Source organism: Megascapheus bottae, chromosome 18, assembly GCF_031878675.1.
Source record: "Megascapheus bottae isolate mThoBot1 chromosome 18, mThoBot2.hap1, whole genome shotgun sequence".
NCBI classification, from domain to species: domain Eukaryota; kingdom Metazoa; phylum Chordata; class Mammalia; order Rodentia; family Geomyidae; genus Megascapheus; species Megascapheus bottae.
The window spans coordinates 4,383,453-4,406,656 of NC_143526.1; the positions used below are offsets into that span (position 1 = coordinate 4,383,453).

The 23,204-nt window shown below is 36.3% G+C and overlaps 1 protein-coding gene across 5 annotated transcripts in view; it reads left to right on the top strand.

Moving 5' to 3' along the window:
- Rbms3 (RNA binding motif single stranded interacting protein 3) overlaps window positions 1-23,204 on the top strand; it is a 765,138-nt gene that overhangs the window by 707,324 nt on the left and 34,610 nt on the right. For 3 of the 5 annotated variants that reach the window (XM_090351790.1, XM_090351794.1, XM_090351791.1), the window contains one exon: window positions 1,944-1,991. The exons of the other annotated variants lie outside the window; for them this stretch is intronic. In XM_090351790.1, the coding sequence (XP_090207916.1) occupies window positions 1,944-1,991 (48 nt within the window). The remainder of the gene's footprint in view (window positions 1-1,943; window positions 1,992-23,204) is intronic. 5 annotated transcript variants of the gene reach the window in all.

Genomic DNA, 23,204 nt, shown 5'->3' on the forward strand with positions numbered 1-23,204 from the left:
CTGGAAAGATTTATGCCTAACTTGTGTGTAATAACTCATTGAAAAGCATAAACTGGACACCGGTGACTCACACCTGTAATCCTTCCTTCTCAGGAAGCTAAGATCTGAGGACCACGGTTTAAAGCCAAACTGGGCAAGAAGGTCTATGAAATTCTTAGCTCCACTTGGCCACCAGTCAGGAGCCTGATCAAGTGGCAAATCACCAGCCTTTAGTGGAAAATCTAATGGACAATGCCCAGACCCTGAGTTCAAGCCTCAAATCCAGCTCCTGTGTGTGCATGGACACACTCACCAATGCACACAACACACACATCAGAAGCACAAAGAGATAAATTATAATCTAAGCAGAAACTCAGAATGTTGCATGAATATGTACAAATTTTTAATGAATAGGAAAAGCATTCTTTATCATATGAAGTAAAAAATTTTGGATGTGACGTCGCACATATGGAGTACAGTTGCAGTTGTGTAAAATAGTACCAAAAAAAGCTGAAGAGACACAAAACAAGTATGGTTATTTTAGCAAATGGCAAGACTGATTTTTGTTTTAATTATTCAATTACAGATTTTGGAAATTTTCAGTGACATAATCCAAAATTGCTATTTTTAAAAATAAACTGCAATATGTAATTACAGTTTTTAAAATGGCAATGGTAACTAAATATTACTACTTTACAAGTGATTCTTCTACAAATTCTAGATTTGGGGATTATAATCAGTTCACTAGTTCCCTAATGAATATATTTGATATATTTGAATATTCACACGCATATATATATACACATATATATGCATATATATATATATATATATATATGAAAGACCAAAGAACTTAAAACTATGGCTTATTTGCATTTACATTTTCTGAAAATTGTTTGATTTTCTTGGTCAATGTTGAAGTTCTGGTGTATCTTCATATAGAACATTTATGCCTGAGAATGATTAACATTATCCTTTTTCAAAAAGAAAAGTAGGAAATTTCTAATAGTCTAAAAGTTACTAACTGACTAGAAAAACTAAATTTGAGATTTTTATCATTGAAAATTATATCCAAGACAGATGAGTGAAATAATTCATGCAAGAAGATCTGGCAGACTTGTTTGAGCAGCTCATTTGAGTATGAACAACATTAGGTCCCTTTTGAAAAAATATAGATTATTGCCTTGAAAGAAAGCTTGAACAGGATTAAGGCCACAGGCTATGTCCTACTTTTCTAAGGTCCTTAAATAAAGGAATTATATTTTCATCCTAAAAGAGGCAGGTATTTTTGGTCCCCACCCAGTGCCCTCCCATGTTGCAAGTTAGTGAAGATTTCTCCAAAAGTTGCCACCTCCAGTGACAGTAGCCTTTGAAAAGAGATAGCATCCAGGCATTTCATTGGTCGTAGTCTACATACCTCCACATGGAAAGCATCTAGCCTATAACAAAGGTACCCTTAGCTCTGCCTCACAGCTACCAGTCAAGTGACTAATGACTGTGAAATCTGGGCCAAAATGTGGATGGCACCAAAGAGTATGAGAACATATTTCCTTTATTTCCTTTGTATTTTAAGTTGTTTGGTTTTGTTTTTCTTTTATTCTCCAGGACTTTGTTTCATATCTTACTTTGGGCTGCCTCCTGAGGGGATGCCATGTAAAATTCTATCAGTGAGGGAAGCTAAAGTATTCACTCTGATTCCCAAGAGAAAGAGCAGACTGAGGAATGAGACAGTGCCAGGAATCACGCTCTACTATTTCAGCAGATCATGCTGGTTCTACAGCATTTGTAGTTTGCTGGTCCTGTGGGCCTCGGTGTCAACTGTCAATTAGGGTCATAATGCCTTGTCTACTTGACAGCAGAGGGTGGGTTAGCTCAGCGGGTTTTCCCAACTTTGAAAGTTAAGATTCTATTTTATTTTCTTTTGTACTTCATTGCATTCTTTCTCATGCTCTTTTCATTCAAAGATTCAATCCCAAGACAGGATTATGATACTCCACCAGCTGTTGTGTCAGGTAGGAAAATTCTAATTCCTTTAAGACTTGATTGGAGGGGAGAGATGGAGGTTGCTTGTTTTTTTGGTTTCTGTTTTTTTTTTTTCTTCCAAAAATCTCAAAAGCAGTGATTCTCAATGGGGTGGGGCCAGGAAATTTCTATTTGGTAGAAGGTGTTTTGCAATCTTGAAAAGTATATTTACCATAAATACTGATTTTGCCTTGAAAAATAAATATGTTGCTTTAAAGAAAACAACAAAATAAGCAGAATAACACTTTGCTCATAAAGAATACACAGGAAATAGAGTCTGTCATTCTGTGTATCAATCATTCTGGGTATGAAATAAGATAGAGTTTCTAATAACTGGAAGAATTTTATATTTAGCAGAAAAAAAAACAAATGAAAATGTAGATTGAGAAGCACTGCTTAGAGACCAGAATTCTTCTGAAATCAGAAAGTCATTCCATTTGTGCTTGCTCAGCAATAGGGTCTGACACATAGTAGATGCTCAATAAAATTATTTGTTGAATGAATCAAAACCTCAAGTCTGTTCTATAAGTCATATTTTTGTGTCAAAAGTAAAACTGCCAGTATTCTATTTATATAACCAAATGGCAAAATTTGCTTTATGAATTTATTAGGGACTTAGGGAGTTGAATTTGAAAATTTTAAGTTGTTTAATAAAACTAAGTCATGCAATTTATAGTGGAGTAAAAGTGTGTGGAGAGGGTGAGTTTTACTTTGAACTACGCAGACCTTGTAGTCTCATTTTAATTTTGAATTTGGTTTCTTGTGAATGGGACAATTTGTTCATTTTTGTGGATTAATGATATTAATTGAAACACTGGTGGTCTCTGAAGAGCTTTGAACTCAGATCCTTTGACATGTTAGGTGGCAATAAAACATAAAATAAAAACCAAGAAGGTCACTGGAAGGCAGAGCAAGAGACACAGTTCCAAAATAGCCTGAACAAGATCACAAGGAATTGAATCTGGCAAAAGAGCAGTGTCTTTCAAGAAAAGAATGTTCTGCTACTGACCACCCAGCTTTTTTGACCTAGCATCTGAAGGGTTCCGTGGGTTTGTTTAGTTTTTCTCATGGCTGGATCTTTATCCTGGAACTTTAAGAATGTCCCCATTGAAGAATAATGAGCTAGCTTTGAACTGTGAAGTAACTTCTGCCCTTTTCAAACTCTTTTCAAATGAGTACTGATTTGGTAGTGATTATGATATCACAAATCTTTCCCCAAAACAGGTTACCTGTTATATTTTAAGGTACCCTTTTCATTTAAGTTATGTTGCACCTGGGAGGAGGCTTTGTTTGATGTGTGTAGCTTCTTTATTATTTACCACTTGACATCCTTGTCTAACCAAAAGCATCTATTCATGAAAATTTACCAATAGTAGTAACAAGGAAGATGGAATCTAGAACTTGCCTTTAGTTTAATGTCCTGATCTCATTTTTCCAAAACACAGTGTAAACAGCAACAAGATGCCAAAAGTATTGGCTACAAATTAACCACAAGTCGTGAGCTATGCAAATCAATCTTGTCCCATCCAGTTCCCCAACAATAGCCACTGAAAGGTTTTGAGTAGATAAATAATCTGATAAAAGTAAGTTTAAGAAATTTAACTTAGCAACTTGATGGGTGCTTTGCGAAGAAAAAAATGACTCCCACGGAACAATTAGAAAGTCAAGAGATGACACGTTCACAATAAAAAGATATTGCAAAGTTCCAGTATTGTAGTACAAAGGATAAGATTAATATAGTTTTCATATAAAAATAACATTTGGAAGCATTTTACTGCTGTTCTCTCTCAAAAAGCTTTAACTGGTGGTTGAACATAGTCATTAGCACATTTTTCGTCTATCTCAAAATACAAAGTAAATGTGCATTTCTGAAGAGGTCACTGACTGAGTAGTGGGACAATTTCAGAGACACTTGAAAAATTGCATATTTATCATACTAGAAAAGCAAAATAGGACATGGGGTTACAATATCGCCTTTTCAGCTATCGCAGTATACCAGTACTGGACAATTAATTCTTTATTAGTGTAGTAGCTAAACATGTTGCTCCACTCTATTGCAGTTCAATATATCTGTTTGATTATCTACAGAGCCATGCCAACCTATTTTTATTCAAATAATATTTTGAACAATTATTGGATAGTAGCTATGTACTAGCTACTCTGCTAAGGCATTAGTAATACAAATATGAATAGGAAAGTAGAAAATTGTTTATCCATATGTTATAGACATATGTCAGACTTAATGTTATTGTTATTTGTGATGCTTAATTTATAAAGTGTGTAGGAATAACAATCTAGGCACAAGTTTTGAGAACCTCAGGAATAAAGTGAATCAGGAGCTGCGTTTGCATGGAGGAATAGGCATTTACCAGCTGGACAGTAGAATAGAACTGCTGCTCTTACAAATAGTAAACAACATTTGCGGTTTGAATGCCAGCAAGTCCTTTGATATTTTGGAGCAATATATCACTCTGGCATACATCAGATATAGGCCAGTATAAAGCTGAGTTAAAGTAGGAGTACTTTTTTTCCCAATCATATGTCATCATCTTCTATTTATATAAGTAATATTTATTGGAGATATACTATGAATTAATCATTCTACTTCATGCTGGGATGCAAATTTCCTCTGAGAGTTTAGGAGGTTAGATAAAACAGATTATTACAGCAATATCATAAATTCATCAGTAAGATTAAATACCATTTTGCTTGTCAACTCATAAGTGAGATTCTCAAATTCTGAAGTGACTTGGATGAGTTACTAATTATGCCTACTTGGGAAAGTTACTCAATTGTCCATAGCCTACATAACTACTTTGGAGATAATATCCTGAGAAGATTATAGTAAGCATTTGAAGAGTTAGGAAATGTACTTAAAGCAGATCCTGGTAAAAGAAGTACCCAAATGTTATTAACCACAATTGTACTAATCATGATTGTTTACATTGCATTTACTAATTAGGAATATAAAACTATATTGGAAAGCCTCCTTAATTCAGTATTGGTGAGAAAAATCAAAGATTTGGTAGCAAAAATCTACCTTTCTGCTGTCTTTTCTTGGGTGATCAAGGATTCTTGGGTACTATTCAAGCAACTTCAAAAGTGCAAAGGCATTTTTTGAGCCCTAAGCAACTTTTGGTTTCATGGATACCGTGAAGTAATTACAAATGATTTCCATCTCTTAATTAAAAACTAGATCCATTAGCACCTTCAATTAGCAACAATTAGTCCTTAAATTGTATTTACTGTAAAGAAATAATACACTTATAAATGGTCCCACAAGCCACACGTGCTTCTTTACTCAGATCCTGGGCATTGACTTTGTTTACAACACTGTATTTCTTGAAATGCACTAATTAATTGAATCTTCTTTCTCTTCAATAAATTTTAATCAAGAAAACTCACTTTGTTATTTATTCAGCTAATATTTACAGATTTGCTAGGGTACTAATGGGACACATACAAGGTTGTGCAGAATGCATTCTCTGTCCTTGAAAAGAGAATCAAGATGCATTGTACTCACAAATTCATATGTTGAATTTAAACTCTTTTGTACAACCACTTAAAAATAGAAACCATTAAAAAAATACAAAGAAAGAAAGAACAGAGAACCAGAGGACTGGCTTATAACAAACAATCACTAACGGGGCTTGTCGCAATATCCTTATTTTGGTTACAAAGCTGGACTTTGTTCCTGATACTTGCACAAGTCTGACACATAGATATATGCTTGCTGAGTTTTTAGGTTCTTGCTGGTTCATTTACATTGTTCACTACAGTATAAGAGTGGAGAAACTGTTTTGTTTGTTTTGTTATTTTTATAAGATCGGAGTCTAAACCTGGATTCAGTACCTGACACTTTAGCTGATTGGCTAGATCTCTACCAACTGAACTGCACCTCTAACCCTGGAGAATCTTTTTTTTTCATATATTTTTATTGCAATTAATAGAAGGGTTACATTATATTCACCAGATAGAAGGTGCATTACTTCACATACATTGATACCCTTTCTCATGTCTTGGTCCCCATACCCTCCCCCCCGCTGCCCACGTTGTTTCCCCTCTTCCCTATCCAATTTCAAATAACCAATCAAGCATATATCCAATATATCAGATAACAAGGTGAAATACTGTAACAATATGAGATAACCAAGGGACAGCAAAAGAGATGAGAGATAGCATAGTACATTAAGGACAACAATCACTCATTATATGGCTTTTGTTTCTATATCCTGGAGGTCCTTTCATTTAGCATCATCCTACATGGCCTTATGTATCTAGGTTTTGCTCTATTGCAAATCTCTGCTAGTAGAGCCCAAGGTTTCTACTGATTATGACAAATGAGGGAAACCATTGAGCCTATGTTTCTTTGAGTCTGGCTTACTTCACTTAATATGAATTTTTCTAAGTCTTTCCATTATTTGTGTGTGTGTGTGCGTGTGTGTGTGTTTGTGTGTGTGTGTGTGTGTGTGTGCCAGTCCTTGGCTCATTCTTGCCCTAATCACTTGATTTGCATAAGCATCCCATGTTAACACTACCCCTGAAAGTCTTTATGCTTTTCTTTATGGTTCCACATTCTTGTACCTTTTAATATAGGAAAGACAGATGAAAGGTGAGAATCAAGACAGTTCAAAAGATATTAATCTGCATTTTTGTTGGTATGGCAAAATTGGCTGTAGCGCACTGATACATTGAAGCACTCTGCGTGTTTTTTTTTTAATCTTGTCATATATTGGCCTTCTAGGAATTATTTAAACTAGCAAGAGGGTTCATCAAGTATAAAAATCAAAGATCTATTCTGTTTAATGTTCTGTTGATGAGGTTTAGAAATTAGTACCATTGGAAAATAAAAGAAACTGGGTGCTGACAGCTCAAACCTGTGATCCTAGCTACTCAGGAGTCTGAGAACTGAGGAGTAAAGTTCAAAGCAAGCCCACCAGACAAATCCAAAAGACTCTAAGTCGTGCCCTGAGTTCAGATCACACACACACACACACACACACACACACACACACACACACACACACATGGGAGAGAGAGAGAAAGAGAGAGACAGAGACAGAGACAGAGACAGACAGAGACAGAGAGATGGAGAGACAGAGAAAAACACAAAATCCACATCATAAAATCTGTGACGTCACAGCACAGGAGGCAAACTGTCGATACTGACTGATACCCACTGAAGTCAGTCTTACTCTATTCTATTGGTGATTCCATTTGTCTCTGATAGTTCCTTTTTGAATGTTGCATTTTACTTTATACTCTGTAGAAGGAAATTTCCTGCTCTTGTCAGAAAACCAAGCACTGTGCAGGGCAAGCCTATCCTCTGTGGCAAGATCAGAGCAAAGCACCATTAGCAAGTCACAGCACCCTCATCCATGCAAAAGCCAAGCCATGCAATGCTGACTTCAGCATTGCCTTCAGCAAGTAAGTGGCAGCCATTGAGTTGGAATGTTCCATGCAGCAGCACTCACTGTCACTTGTGCCTTAGTCATTTACCCAAGAACAGAGCCCACATAACAGGAGGCAACAAGAGATTTGACAATGCACAAATTACATGCTCATGAATCAGCACATCTGTTCATAAGAGCTCAGGGTTCTCTTTTTAATCATCAGCACAAAGTGGCAACTTGAAGGCTCCTCCAGTCAGGGAAGTGGCCAGTGAGCTGACTGAGATCCAGCACTTGCCTGAGGCAGGCTTGAGACTTCTGATCCTGGAGAGAAGCTGCCTAACAGACTTGTTCACCTTCCTCCAGACTCCTTGTGAAATTACTTTATCAGAAAGTAAAATGCCAGAACCAAGTAGTGTATGTTTCTGTTGAAGTGCTTTCTGTGAGTTAAAATTTAGCATTTTTAGGCCCTTCTTTCTAAGAGTATGACATATAACACAAGCAGTTAAGAAAATATTACTTGCTTTTTAAATGATGCAACTGTGAATAGAATTGTCATTTATTACAAAAAGCAAGATGATGAATGATTCCTGAATTCAGTGTCTGGGACAGTACCTCTTCCCAGATGAATGAAAGAGTGTGAAAGAGGAAACTAAATTTTTTGGCCTTGCAATTCAAGTTAGGTGAGGTACATCACACGTTATCCCACTTGTTCCCACACATGCACTGATCTGCTATGTTTTCAATTGCACCTTTTAATGTGCCACCATTTTCTAATCCTGGCATAATTCAACGCAGAAACTCAATGTCTTTAGTTCCTGTTGTTATCAATGAAGTAATGCCAATGAGATAAGAGACTCTAGTATACTATAATGTCCCAGTAAAGAGGCAAAATGAGGCCAGGCACCTATGGCTCAAGTCTGTAGTCCTCCTATTCAGGAGATATGAGGATCATGGTTCAAAGCCAGTCCAGGCAAGAAAGTCTGTGAGACTCTTATCTCCAATTAACCACCAGAAAACCCAAAGTGGCAATGTGGTTCAAAGTGGTAGAGTGTGCCAGGTGCTGGTAGCTGATACCTGTAATCAAAGCGGGCCAGGACATGAAAGTCTTTGAGATCCTTATCTCCAATTAACTACCAGAAAATTGGAAGTGGTGCTGTGACACAAATGGTAGAGCTCTAGCCATGAGCTGAAGAGCTCAGAGAAAGTTCCCAGGTTCCCTGGTTCCACTAGTGAAAAATCACATCACAATAAGAGTACCTAAGATTTTCTGCACTTTACTTTTCCTCCCCACAAGTGTAAATGATAATATGTAGGAATCTTTTTTTATCTGTACATAACAATGATGTAAGAATGCATTGAGGTGCTGTCCTAGGAAGAACCTGACTTACCACTAGAAGTGTCCTAAGATGTTTGGAATGTCATTAATGTCACATTAGCTTTGGTAGCTCAGAACCTTAAAGTGAGCTAGTGTTTTAAAATACATTCTGTAATACATAAACATATAAGAAATATTACAGGAGGTAATTACATATCTTCCCTATTGGCTGAACTTTTATGATATTATTAGCTAAATTAATGTAAGAAAAAAATCATAAATACGTAATCACAATACAAAAATGACCCAACAATGGTAAGTTTTTCATATATTATACTCAGGAAGATTATAGGAAAGAATATAAAATGATTATTGTGCAAATTTTCAAGGTTTAAACTTTTTGTAATATTGACTAGAGACATCACTGACTCAAATATTAATAGAAAATGTTGTATGTACATGAGTTTAGGGCAATGCTTATTTATCATAACACAGATCTGGATTATGTGTACATGGAAATAAAGGTGAGGACAATGATTGTAATGATAATAGTGGTTTCAGAAATAATGACTTCTACCACTCCCCTAATTTCCAATCATTGCATCTCAAATCTATTACTTACTTTGGAGGCAATATTTACTAACATTTTATCTCATTATAGAAATGGATTAGAGTTTTTGAGTGCCTCTATAGACAAAAGGCACTGAGAAATGTTGTGTGAACTCATCCACCTACCAAAAGGTCACTATCTTCATAGCTAATTAACTACTACTGTTAAAATATTTGATGTTCTTTATAATAAAAGCAAATTTTATTGTTTTAAATTTTATCATTTTTATTATCTTTAAATAGTTGTCCAAAATTATTTCAATTTAACATGTCAATATAATGCATCTTAATCAATATTACCCTTTCTTTTTTTTCTTTCTTTTTTTTATTGTAATTAGTAAAAGGGTTACATGATATTTGCCAGATAGAAGGTGCATTAATTCACATACATTGATACCTTTTCACAAGTCTTGGTACCCATTTCCCCCACACACACACACCCCTCCCGTCTTGGTTTTCCCCCCTTCCCTATCAAATTTCAAATATCCAAATACAAATAAATTCAATATATCAGATAACAAAATGAGATACTATACCAATATGAGATAACCAAGGGACAGCAAAGGAGATGAGAGACAACATAGTACATTAAGGACAACAATCATTCATTATATGGCTTTTGTTTCATTTTCCTTTATCTTGCCCAAACTTTTCCATCCCTGCAAGTTACCTGGTTCCATGTTTACATGTTGTACATTTCTAAATGCCAGTTTTAAATGACGAATTCTATTCCTTGATGTCTATATGTACAGAAAGCTAAAACTCTTCCTGCTTTTTTGTCATGAGATTTCCAGAACCTTCTAGTTTATAGAATTAAAAACACATTTCAAATTAGCACTATAGATAATGTAATTTAAATTATATATTGATATTACATCTAACATCTATGCATCCTTTCTCAGTATTCTGAAGTAAAGTCTCTTGTTGCCAGAGACCATTTGTTTTCCAAAACTGTTTATTATAAAAATACTTCCATCTATCAAAGCCAGCCAGATGCCATTTAAATTCCATCTACTTCCTAAGGTATTGAAAATCCTACCTCCCTTTCTGAGACTAAGTTTTATTCATTCTGATAATGTGAACTATATCAAAAACCATGTATTATTTCTTATCAGGTGAGTCCTTTTCTATTTGTTTTACTGACCTATGTACTTATGTGAATTCACTGTGCTTTTCTTTTGATTAAATATTGATGGAAAAGCCATCAGCTAACAGACCTTGATATTACAGAGCAAAACTGTAATCATGTTGCATCAAGTGTCCTTGCAAATGGAAACAAAACTCTTGGCAAGGTTTTCAACTAACAGTGTCCTTTGATGTACACGACATAGATTTATTTCCAGTGACAGCAAAGCCAGGTTAGCTTTAGAATGATGGCTTGCAGGCCCCTCTCTGGATTTCCTTCATTATGTTATATGCTTACTCAGAGTCTAGCCATCTGCCCAAGAGACAGAGATGTGGAGGAGCACAGAAGCCTAGGAAATGTGGATTCTCTTTAAAAATGAGCAGCTACTTCAGCAATATAATCACATTGGAATATTTAACATGCTTGTTCTGAAAGACTGAAGCCTGCCAGCCAAAATCAGAGAGCAACTAAAGGAGAGAGTTAAATAGAAGTACACACCTGTTGGCGCAGAGGGCATGTCCAGAGAGTTGGTTTCCATGTTTATTCTGAGACTTTGTCCTCACAATTTGAGAAGGGCAAACATGAAGAGATGACATATTCTGCACTGGATTTGTTCCTGAAGTGAAGGACAATTGAACAAATGGGCGTCTTGAGTGTCATCTAGAAGATGGGATGGATAGAGCATGGCTAGTCTTGTCGCTGACAAGAAGTGCTCATTGATGTCAGAAAGAAAAGGAGACGTCTTATTGTTTTATATAGGAAGTCTTGTACCTGTCTTTTATCACAGGACTTTGTTTAATAATTGTTGTTAACCTTTGAAAATTGTCTAATTAGAAATATGATGACTCTGCAAATAAATAGCTACCGGCTAATTAAAGGTTACCTGACATTTTTTCCCATACATTCTTTTGTTATCTCAAAGACAATTATAATATTGTCTGAGAAAAGTACAGCAAACACTAAAGACCTTGATGAAATATAAATGTTTGCATGAGATATTTCAAAATGTATTCAGGGCATATATTCAGGGCATATGGAATGACTTGAATTCCACACACAGAGAATACAATATATGTCAACTCTTGGCCTTAGTATTTTATGTGGACTAATGTGTGATGTTTGATGATGCCGTTTGTGTACTGTACAAATTGGTTCACTTTAAGTTCAGATTAACACTCATATGTATGTTCTTTCAATCTTTTTTCCCCTAGAAATCAGAATCTTGATCTCTCACTCAGCTTTCTTACTCATGGCTGGTACTTGAACCACTTGAGACAGACTTCCAGTCTAGCATTTTGCTGGCTGATTGGAGAAGGAGTCTTACAGACTTTGCTGCAAAGGCTGGCTTCAACTAAGAGACCCTAAAAGTGTCAAACTCCTTAGTAGCTAGCATTACAGCCATGAGCCACCAGCATCAGCTTCTTTTAAACATTTTGACCTTTCCAAGTTCCAAATCAAGATCAACCATTTTGGGTCACATGGTGTCTACTTCCTTTTTATTGGAAGATAATTATTTGAACTGATCTTCAAGATTCCTTTTTGACTTCAAAGGTGTAATTCATCATTTCCCCTCTCTTCCTATCATACTATTTAGTCAAACCATGTTCCTATTTTTTGTCAGAATTAAGCCTTCTTTCTATGTTCTTAACTTTGTGGATCATAGCCAGGTTTTATGGTCCTAACACATTAATTAGCATCTGTTTCCCACATACCCTCTTCAGCATATACTTATTATGATGTTTCCTCTGTGTAAGAAATATATAGATTCCTTCTATTTCAAGATTCTCAGGCACTGTTTAGTAACTTCTTTCTCTTCCTCAATGGTGCTGTCTGCTTCTTCTCTACATATCACATAGGTGGTTACAACAAATTTATAATTCTATCTTTTTCTCTTGAATTTGTTGTTGTTGTTGTTTACTTTTGTTTTGTCTGGTGCTGATACTGAGACTTAAATTCAGGGCCTTCTACTCTCACTTGGCTTTTTCATACAAGACTGATGTTCCACTACTGAGTCAGATCTCCACTTTTAGCTTTTGTGCAGGTTAATTAGAGGTAAGAATCCCATGGACTTAATTGCGTGGGCTGACTTTAAATCATGATCCTTAGATCTCAGCCTGCTGAGTATCTAAGACCACAAGCATTAGCAACTGCCTCTCAGCTCCCTTGCTTTAATTTCCATACCAGTGTTTTCAACTACTTTCTAGATGGCTTCAATCTATACCTTAAACCCTTAGCTGGCTCACTGAGAGGTCAAAAATCATATTTACAATTCCAGCCTCCTATCTTTCCTCACAGACCACTCTCTTCTGCAGAATTCTCTTGGATTCAAGGATTATAGCTATAAGCCAAGATTCCTAAAGTTAAAGGATAGCTGGGAGTATAAGGTTTTTTAAGGTCTTTGTCTATGGTTTAGAGTAGTGTTTTTTCTTTATAGGTACAAATCTTATGATTTAATAATCAACTGAGCTTGGAACAGGACTACAAATCTCTCATGAATTGTCTGCTGTATTTCATCCAGTCAGCTGTACTTAAAACCTCAGGAACATTTTGGAACACTCTCTCCTGCATACAATATTTTTTCATGTAAATTCTACTTGCACACAACATTTTGGATTTAACCTGCTCATTCTCCTTTATTATTCTTTGTACCTTTTTAGTTTTATTATTACAAGATTTTTCTGATGTTGACTTCTGACCCTTCTCTTTATTCTTTTATTTATATACATGTCTGGATTTCTCCAGAGGCAAATATTTTTAAAGCTTCATATTCAAAATATGGTCTGGATATAATTTTCTAAGTTACCATAGTAGATAACTATCTCTACCATTGGATTCCTTCCAGAAAGCAGAGTACGGATCAGACTTGTGAAGTTAAAGGCATTTTTTCTACTATCAGTCCTTGAACATGCAACCATTGTACACCAGGAATGTTTCTTGTGAGAGTACAGAGATGATGTCTGGTGAAGAGGTTTTTAAGGCCATGCCATTCGGTAGCACCACAGTTGATAGCAGGATTGCTCTTCAGTCTCAATGTGAGAGTAAACAGAACTTTTTCTTCTTCCTCAACTAATCTCTGTCTGTGGGCTCTCATAGATTCTTCTGTCCAATGCTAATTTCAGCTAATGGATAAACATATAGACCTCTGTATGCAATAGTAAATACAAGAGTATTCCATGAGCCTGTTGAAAAGTTGAACAATTCCAAAGTCCTTTATCAATCATAGCTTTCAAAACCTGGCAAAGAGAAATAATGGTTTTGGAGAAATAGTTGCCTATTAGGTGGTATATTTGTTCTCCTTCGCTAGTCTAAATTATGTCTCTAGATTAAGCTGAGAAAGCTGTTTCATCTAGATGACTACATCTCATTGGTCCCCTGAAGAATTGCTTTTCATAAAGTATTCCCTGGCACGAAGCCACTCTGTTATGGCTCAAGGGCATTACAATAAATAGCCCCTGGAAATTTCCTTGCTTACTGGAAGACTAAATTGTTCATTATACTACAGTGTCTGTGCTTTGCAGACTCACCTCTCTCTTGCCTCCACTCTGGGAATCTTTCTTCAGGGCACCTGGTTTACTTCCTTACGTAATGGACACGACTTGTGTAATTCATTGCCAAACAACTCTGATTAGCTTTTCATAATATTTACTTTATCTGGCTGCTTGATCACTTCACATTCCCTTCTTTCTTCCTAACTGTTCTCACTTAGTTTATCATACAGTATTTTGTACAACTTTGGAGGTTGTTTTAAGTACTTTTGAGAAATTATTGAGTAAATGATGGAAGTGAAGATTCTTAATGTGTTATTTTCCCAGTCCCCCCAAAAAAGACCCGTAAGTATAGATGAATACCGGAGCTTACTACTGTAATCTTTGCTGCTGGAGAGGTTAAAATCTGGAGGACTATATTTTGACTCTTGACCAGGCAAAAAGTTTATGAAACCACATTCTCAATTAAGTATAGTGTGTATACCTCATGGCCCAGCTATGTGAGAAGTTAACATTGGGAGAATTACAATCCTAGTCTAGCTCAAGCAAAAAGCAAAGCCCTATTTTCAAGTGGAAGAAATGATATTGATTGATTTCAAGCATCAAAGGACCTGCCTAGTCTTGAGTTCAAACCATTTTACCATCGAGAAATAAATAAATGAACCATATACATCAAAGACTACAAAGAATATAGAAAGACTCAAGAGCCTTCTATTTGTTGGCTGCTTTTCTTCCTGTGACCCTTCGTGGCTCTGTTTTCTCTGGTCACACTGATTTCTTGGTTGAGTTGGTTCTGAATGCTTCCTTTTTTCCCTATCTTTGTTTATGTTGATCCTGAAATTTCTTCCTTGCTGCACATGTGTTCTCTGCTGGTCACATCTCACCCATCTCCTATGCCACAAGACTTCTGATTTCCACAGACAGATGTGGAAACTCTCTAAGCTTCATATTAATTAGAACCTTTTTCTGCTCTCCCAGATGCTGTAGATTGTCCAACCCAATTGTCCTCCACTCCAGTTTCAGATTGTAGGTTCTTAGAAGTTTAGAGAAAAATTTATCAACTGAATAAGTGACTCCTACATCTAGGAGTGTTGATTCCTAGAAGGATATGCAGTACAATCCTAATCTTCACAAGAGATTAAAATAGCAGGTGTAATACAGACCCAAAACATTTAGAAATAGGAATCAACTAAACATGGAATATAAACAACTAAAAAGAATTAACTCAGAAATGTGAATTAACTGAATGCAAAAACTTTCTGAATTTAATTTTAGAAAGGATTGTGAACAAGGAAATAGAAGAAAAATTAAAAGGATTTGGAGCAAGTAGGATTATTGGGAAATGGTCATTGCATAATATAAGGTATTAGTAGAGACCTATAATGTGTCTGTTTGAAATATGCCTGCCCTTCAGCCCTGTCACTTGTCCAAAAGGTCTCATTTGGTTAATTATTTTCTGTAGATAGCCATCACACTCATATATCTTACTAGCATGATTATAATTGATTCCCTGGAGTCACCTTGGGAAAGGAGTTTCATACTCTTTTAATTGCCAAAGTCCCTTACGTGCACACTGTTGCTGTCCCAGCAGCATGACACATTGTTGCCTTATTATAATATTGATCAATTAAAATAGTAGTAATAATTATTATTTTAAGTGATCAATACCATATGTCATGCTTTTTATAGGCTTTTTGGAAGACATGGGTCCAGCTGTACCATTATCGTTGAGAATGATAACCAGGGACAAATAAAGGCCTCTAGATCTTTCCATCACTGAAATTGAAACAAATATCATGACCCACATGTTAGTGATGCACTAGTGTATTGAGAGCCTGTTGGAGAAAGGCAATCAGGTATTGGACATAGTTGGTTTGCCTTAAGTAGGATTTTCAGTCATGATTCAACAAGGATCTCTCTCTCTTCTCTTTCTCATTTGTTTTATCCAAATGCTTCATGACAGTCCACAGGGAATTTAACTAGTCTTTTCTAAATAATGTCCAAAACTCTTGCATATTATGAGGACTCATAAGGATAAAACATCAGGCTTCAAAGTCATTCTTTTCAGTTGTTTCTGCCTATAGATTTCTCTTTCTTGAATTCGTACATCTCAAAGAGATAGTTTTCCTCTTAATTTATCCTACAGATGTAATGAAATATAAATGTTAAGTAGCAACCTTCATGTTTGTTTTTTTAATTCTTTCAGCAATCATACAAATAAGTTTATTTTCATTCCATTAGGGAACATATCTTTGATTGTTTGCTCTTGAAGTTGGCTAGTTCAGACATGGGATATGATTTTTGTCAATCCCTTACACTCAATAGAATTCTTTTGCCATTGGCTTTATAATTTTCAAGTCTATTGGCTTTCAAATTCACACTGCTGGCATTTGTATTTAACACCCAAACCGTTTAGACTTCAAGTTCCTTTGTGAATTCAGTAAGGCGCCAAACTATATACAGGCACACCTGAATAGTGCCCAAGTCCTAAAATTCCTTCTTTGGGGGTCTCACCAAGAGGTCAATGCTATTATTTTATTCAGCTAAGTAAAAACACACCAGGTTCTCAGGCCTCACTACACTCCATGCAATGTGCTCCTGCTCTATAATGCGTAAGAAAGACAGCATACTCCCTTCCACAGTGGCTTCTGCTCATCACCTCTCTTCCATGGTAAGTTACATTGAATGACCAGGTCCAATGAGAAGACATGAGAATCTGACAGATCAGGGGAAAATTATTGGTTGCCTTAAAGCCGGAAAGGTAATACACAAAACATTCAGTGAACACGGGTACGTGCCATTGGCTCCTGTCTATAATTCTAGCTACTCAAGCAGATAACTGACAGGACTGACAGAAAAATCCAAGAGACTCTTATCTCCAGTTAACTAGCAAAAAAGCTGCAAGTGGAGATATATCACAAGTGGTTTAGCTCCAACTGTTTCACTTTGTGCTCCTGGGTTGTTGTGGTTGTATGTTGGCCCCATCCTCCTCCCTTTTCTCCTCCCTCCAGGCATCCTGACAAACAATATCTGCATGTCTGCATCAGGCCAGACCTTCTTTGGCATGTTGGCCACAGGATGGTGGGCTAGCCTGGACTCATGATTGGTTTGCTTCAAACAAGCCATACCCTTTCTTGAGGGGGGTGGGGATGAACTTGTGGTCCAATGAAGAAAGGTGGGTTTGGCCTGAAACATGGCAGGACTCAAGGCCCTCCTCTGGTGGTCACTGGTGGGGGGGGGGAAGAGGAGGAGAATGGGGGAGGAGGGGACAAACTGTCCATACTTGCTCACTTATGTCCTTCACTAGGTCCTTTCAAATCTCAGATATGACGATCCAGATTCAAAGCCAGTCTAGGAAGACAACTCCAAAAGACTCATTTCCAGTTAACGAGTGGAAAGTCAGAATTGGAGCAGTGACTCAAATGGTAGAGCTCTAGCCTTGAGCAAAAATGCCAAGTGAGCCTGTGAGGCCCTGAGTCCCAGTACTGTCAGGCAGGCACACACACACACACACACACACACACACACACACACACACACACATCTTTTAGAATCCTTCTGGTCTTGAGATAATGGAACCATCATTTCTCACAAACACATCTGCAGTAAAGTGGGTATAAAAAACTGCCTTCCAGTCTTTTTACATAAGAGATTTTTTTCTAATGTCGTGAATTAAAGTGTTTTCAAAATAGACCAAGATCATACCATGTCAACGAACTTCTGCCTTCTTAGCAGATTGCTTTGAGCCTCTAGCAATTAGGATAATAACTAAATTGGCTCCTTTTTACTTTCCACTGGTGTCAGTAACAGCTAAGAGGATTACCTTATATTTGGATATTAAGGGGTTTGCAGAATTGGCAGCATCTAATCCTTCTCTTTTACTGTTTGTATTTATAAAATATATAAAAGGAGAAACAAAGCTCATAACTGAGTCTCCAATTTCATATCCTAGTTTGACCTTCAATGTCTGAAGATTCACATTGAGTCACTGCTAGTAACAATGGATGTACTTTTTTTTCGGCTTTTTTTGTTTTGAGATTCTCAGTCTCTGAATAATATGTCAGTGCAGAAATGGGAAGAAATTTTCTTATGCGTACATTTGTTTATTTTCTGTGCCCTTCACAATTGATTTCAAGTTTTTGTTTTCATATTTTGAAATTTGTTGGTATTTTCTTTCTTTGTTCTTAATCCAAGAAGAAATCTCATGAAAAAAATGACCAATATTCAGAATATTAAACATAGACTCATCAAGAAATTTGATTGATATTTTTTATCATTCATATATCTTTATGGAAGAAATTGAAGTCTAATTTCCCAAACATCCTCTACTGTAGTAAATCTAAAAGGTATATATATATATTGAAGGTATATTAGATTTACCAAGACAGCATTAAATATCTCACACTCAAGTATTCTCTAGACTAACGAAATCAGGATATCCATTAAGTAGATAATCACAATATTATTTTTAATATTCTTGTCATTCCAATTTTGAGAAAATTCTGAAACCTAGCACTTGATGAGATACTGATGGTTTAAAAATAAATAAACAGGGACCAGGAGTTTGGCCTAGTGGTAAAGTGCCTGCCTAGCAAGCATGAAGACCAGGGTTCGATTCCTCGGTACCACATACATAGAAAAAGCCAGAAGTAGTGCAGTGGCTCAGGGTAGCACACTAGCCTTGAGGAAAGCCCAAGGACAGTGTTCAGGCCCTTAGCTCAAGCCCAGGATTGGCAAAAAAAAATAAACAAAATCCCATTTAGAATTTATCTGAACAAAATATGTTTGTCTTCTTAGAAATAATAAAGGACTTACAATAAACACTTAAACTCTAAGTAAGTCCTATAGAAGAGAAAATCAATGGTGCAAAGAATGAAAAAGGCAAAGAAGAGAAAACTAAAATGATTGGGTTGGTTTATTTCTTTTTTAAACAGGGCTGCTCAGAGTTAGCTTGATGCTTGGGACAACCATCAGAAAGGTACCACACATTTCTTTTGCAGAGTATAACTTATTCAAAGGTATACATCCTATATGGCCTTATTTATGTATCTAGGTTTTGAGCTATTGTAATCCTCTGCTAGGAGTGTTCAAGTTTTGTACTAAATTTTTTTTTATTTTTTTATTATTATTTTTTATTGTAATTAGTAAAAGAGTTACATGATATTTGCCAGATAGAAGGTGCATTAATTTCACATGTCTTGGTACCCATTACCCTCCTCCCCACACCCCCCACCCGTCTTGGTTTTCCCCCCTTCCCTATCAAATTTCAAATATCCAAATACAAATAAATTCAATATATCAGATAACAAAGTGAGATACTATAACAATATGAGATATCCAAGGGACAGCAAAGGAGATGAGAGACAATATAGTACATTAAGGACAACAATCATTCATTATATGGCTTTTGTTTCAATATCCTGGAGGTCCTTTCAATTAGCTTCATACTATATGGCCCTATGTATCAAGATTTTGCTCTATTGCAGATCTCTGCTAGTAGAGCCCAAGGTTTCTACTGATTATGATGAATGAGGGAAATCATTGAGCCTAAGTTCCTTTGAGTCTGGCTTACTTCACTTAATATGATTTTTTCTAAGTCTTTCCATTTCCTAACAAATGGGGCGATGTCATGCTTTCTGACAGCAGCATAGAATTCCATTGTGTATAATTTTTACAAATGAGGGAAACCATTGAGCCTATGTTCTCTTGGGTCTGGCTTACTTCACTTAATATGAGTTTTTCCAAGTCTTTCCATTTCCTTTCAAATAGGGCAATGCCATTCTCTCTGATGGCATCATAGAATTCCATTGTGTATAAATACCACATCTTGTTGTTTCAATCATCTACTGAGGGGCATCTGGGTTGGTTCCATATCTTCCCTATGTTAAATAGTGCTGCAATGAATATCATTGTGCTAATGGATTTAGTATGTCCTTGTTGCTGGATGAGTGGGTAAATGCCAAGTAGTGGAATTGCTGGGTCATAGAGGAGCTCTATGTTTAGTCTTTTGAGGAACTGCCACACTGCTTTCCATAGTGGTTGAACAAGTTTGCACTCCCACCAACAGTGTAGTAGTGATCCCTCCTGGCCACATCCCCTCCAGCATCTGTTGTTATTAGATTTCTTGCTCATGGCCATTCTAAGTGGGGTAAGTTAGAATTTCAGGTTGTTTTGATTTGCCTTTCATTTATGGCCAGAGATGTTGAGCATTTCTTCATGTGTTTATAGGCCATTCTTATTTCTTCTTCAGGGAAGTCTTTGGCCCATCTTTTAATGGGATGGTGGTTTCCTTGAAAACCTAGATACATAAGGGCATGTAAGATGAGGGTAAATGAAATGACCTCCAGGATATGGAAATAAGAGCTACATAATGAGCGAATGTTGTTCTTAATGTACTATGTTATTTCTCATCTCTTTTGTTGTTTCTTGGTTATTCTCATATTGTTTCAGTATCTTACCGTGTAATCTGGTATATTGTATATATGTTTATTTGTTTATTTGAAATAGGAAAGGGAAGGGGGAAACAAGATGAGGGAAGGGAGTGTAGGGAAATAGGGACAAAAACATGAGAAGGGGTATCATTGTGTATGAAGTAATGCTCCTTCTCTCTGGTGAATATAACTGTAACCCCTCCATTAATTACAATAAAAATGTATGGAAAAAAGAATCCATAAAAATGCTTTTTCTAAAATGCTTGAATACCTGGTTATATGTATATTTGGCTAAACCCTCTTGCAGCATTTGTAGTATTTAATTTTCAGTCTCTAATAGAACACAATTTGGAATCATAGCATCATGTTAAATTTAGTTCAGCAAATTAAGTCTCCAAATGTTAACAGCAAGAGTTACATAAGTGATACGTGAAAAAATTAACATTTAGCAAATAAAGAAAGGTCAGGAAATCCCATGGGCAAGAAAGTAGCATGATACGATAGAATATGATTCTAGAGATAGAATTCCAGGAGACACTGGATCTAGCATTGAGTATCCCATGGAGAGACAACACAAGCAAATTGATGAATTTGGGACCACTGGAAAATCCCTTCCCATTGTGCTACATCCCCAATATACATTCTCTTCTCTTTAGCATCTTCTAAAATCTTTGGGATCTTTACACCTGTATTGCCTATCCAATCAGCTATAGTCTTTTAATTTGTTTATCCTTATGAAAATAACCTTTATCTTGTTCTCAGGACTCTCCCAACTTTTGGGGGACCAATTATAATGGTGTGATCCTAATTTCTTCATGTTTATCCTTAAACTCTAGGAATCAAATTGTGATGTTGTGATGGATTTTTTAGTCATAAGGTAAATGTAGAATGAGACTAATCCTCAATGTGGGTTTCCAAGGAGATCTCAACAAATTTTGCTTAATTAGAGTCTCTTAATTATGACATTTCATAAGTTTCTATAATTAGTGGTGAAACTATTTCAGGCAATTAGACCGATTGGATTTGCATGAATGTTCAAACTGGGTGGTCAAATATCAATGCAGGGGAAGATTTCTTCACCTATTAACTAATATGAACAGGGTAAGTTAAGGTTAAATACCATAGAGGCAAAACTCAGAAGCCTATGTTTTCCCAGGTCAGAAAAATTTTAGCCAGTTCTATCAGAGTTGGTATATTTCGTTTTGACTCAATCTCTCTTTCCCAATTTCTGCTTCCAAATTTATATAACCTTCCCAACTACAAGAAGAAAGAAACACCAATTTCAAAATGGCTTCATTTAAAATGAAATTGAAGCCAGGTGCTATGGGTTTATACCTGCTATCTTAGCTGTTCAGGAAGCTGAAATCTGAAGAATTCTGTTCAAAGCCAGCGCACACAGAAAGCTCACAAGAGTCCTATCTCCAAAAGTCAGAAGTGGAGATATGTCTCAAGTGTCATAGCATAAACCATAAGTGAAAAAGCTGATTGATCACTCAAGGCTCTGAGTTCAAATTCATGTACCAGCACACATACACACACACACACACACACACACACACACACACACACACACAATGAATCTATGCAACTGAAAAGGACAAGATCAAATTATACCATTAAATACATGATTTCTCTATACATGGGCATTTACCATTAGACTTTAATAAATCTACATCTTGCCAGTCATGGTAAGAGAGTAATGGTCACAAGTGAACTCACATGCATATACCACCCTATGCAAAGAAAGAGAAAAGGTCATCTCATTGCAAAATAGCATTCCTTTCCCAGAAGTTAAAGTAAGAACCTGTCAAGTGTTATTGGCTTTGCTAGGGTTATTTACTTCTGGATAAAGGATCAAAACATACTGCCACTAGAACCCTGCACTACATGACTGCAGAATGAGAACCTAATACACCTGAGAGAAATATGGGTTACTGTTGAAATAGGAGAAATGGAAGCTGAGTGGTAAAATATATATATCTATATCTATATATAAGAACCTTCCTCCCTCGTCTTCCCCATTTCTATACAAAATTACAGATCCTTGGTATCCATGCATGGGAAGCATCTCAAGGTATCTCACAATAGGAATATCTCACAGGGTAGAAGGTTAATAGGTCTTATTTTATTACAACAGAACAGAGGGAGAAATAGAAACAAAGAGAAAATCATTTCCTGCTTCCCACATAGGAAGCTAGAGTTCAAGACAGGTCAAAATGACAATTCCTATATGTAGCCTTTCTATGTGATGACTATAAGTCATCATATTCACTAGTGACTAGTAATCCTAGAAAATGGCTCTGGGTGGATGGGATGGAGAATGCCTAGGCAAATAGATGGCCTTCAGGATTTCATTTAGTTACCCAAGCCTTTGATTCTGTCTGCCTTTTCACTTTTTCAAGCAGCTCTTTAACATCTCAAAGGAGAAGCTGGAAGACATAAACATGTCACACCAGTAGTCATATCTACCTCAGGAGGCTGAGGTATGAGAATAAGGGTTCTAAGAGAGCACGATATGACAGGCACTCCCATTATTTTGGCAACTGAAGCTTGTGTCACTCTTATCTCCAATTAACCACCAAAAGTCCAGAACGGAAGCTATAGGTTCAAATTAGTTCAGGAAAACAAGTTGAAGAGTTGCTTGTCTCCCACTAACCAGCAAAAAGCTAGAAATAGACATGTAGCATAAGTGGAACAGTGCCAGCAATGAGAAAGAATAAAAAGCAAAAAGTTATGTTCAAGTAAAACAAAATAAAACAATAATAAAGAGAACTATTTTTGTTATTTTTCATCCAAAAGGAGGTGTTAGAAAGGACCTAAATTCCTTTGACCTCACCTTAATGG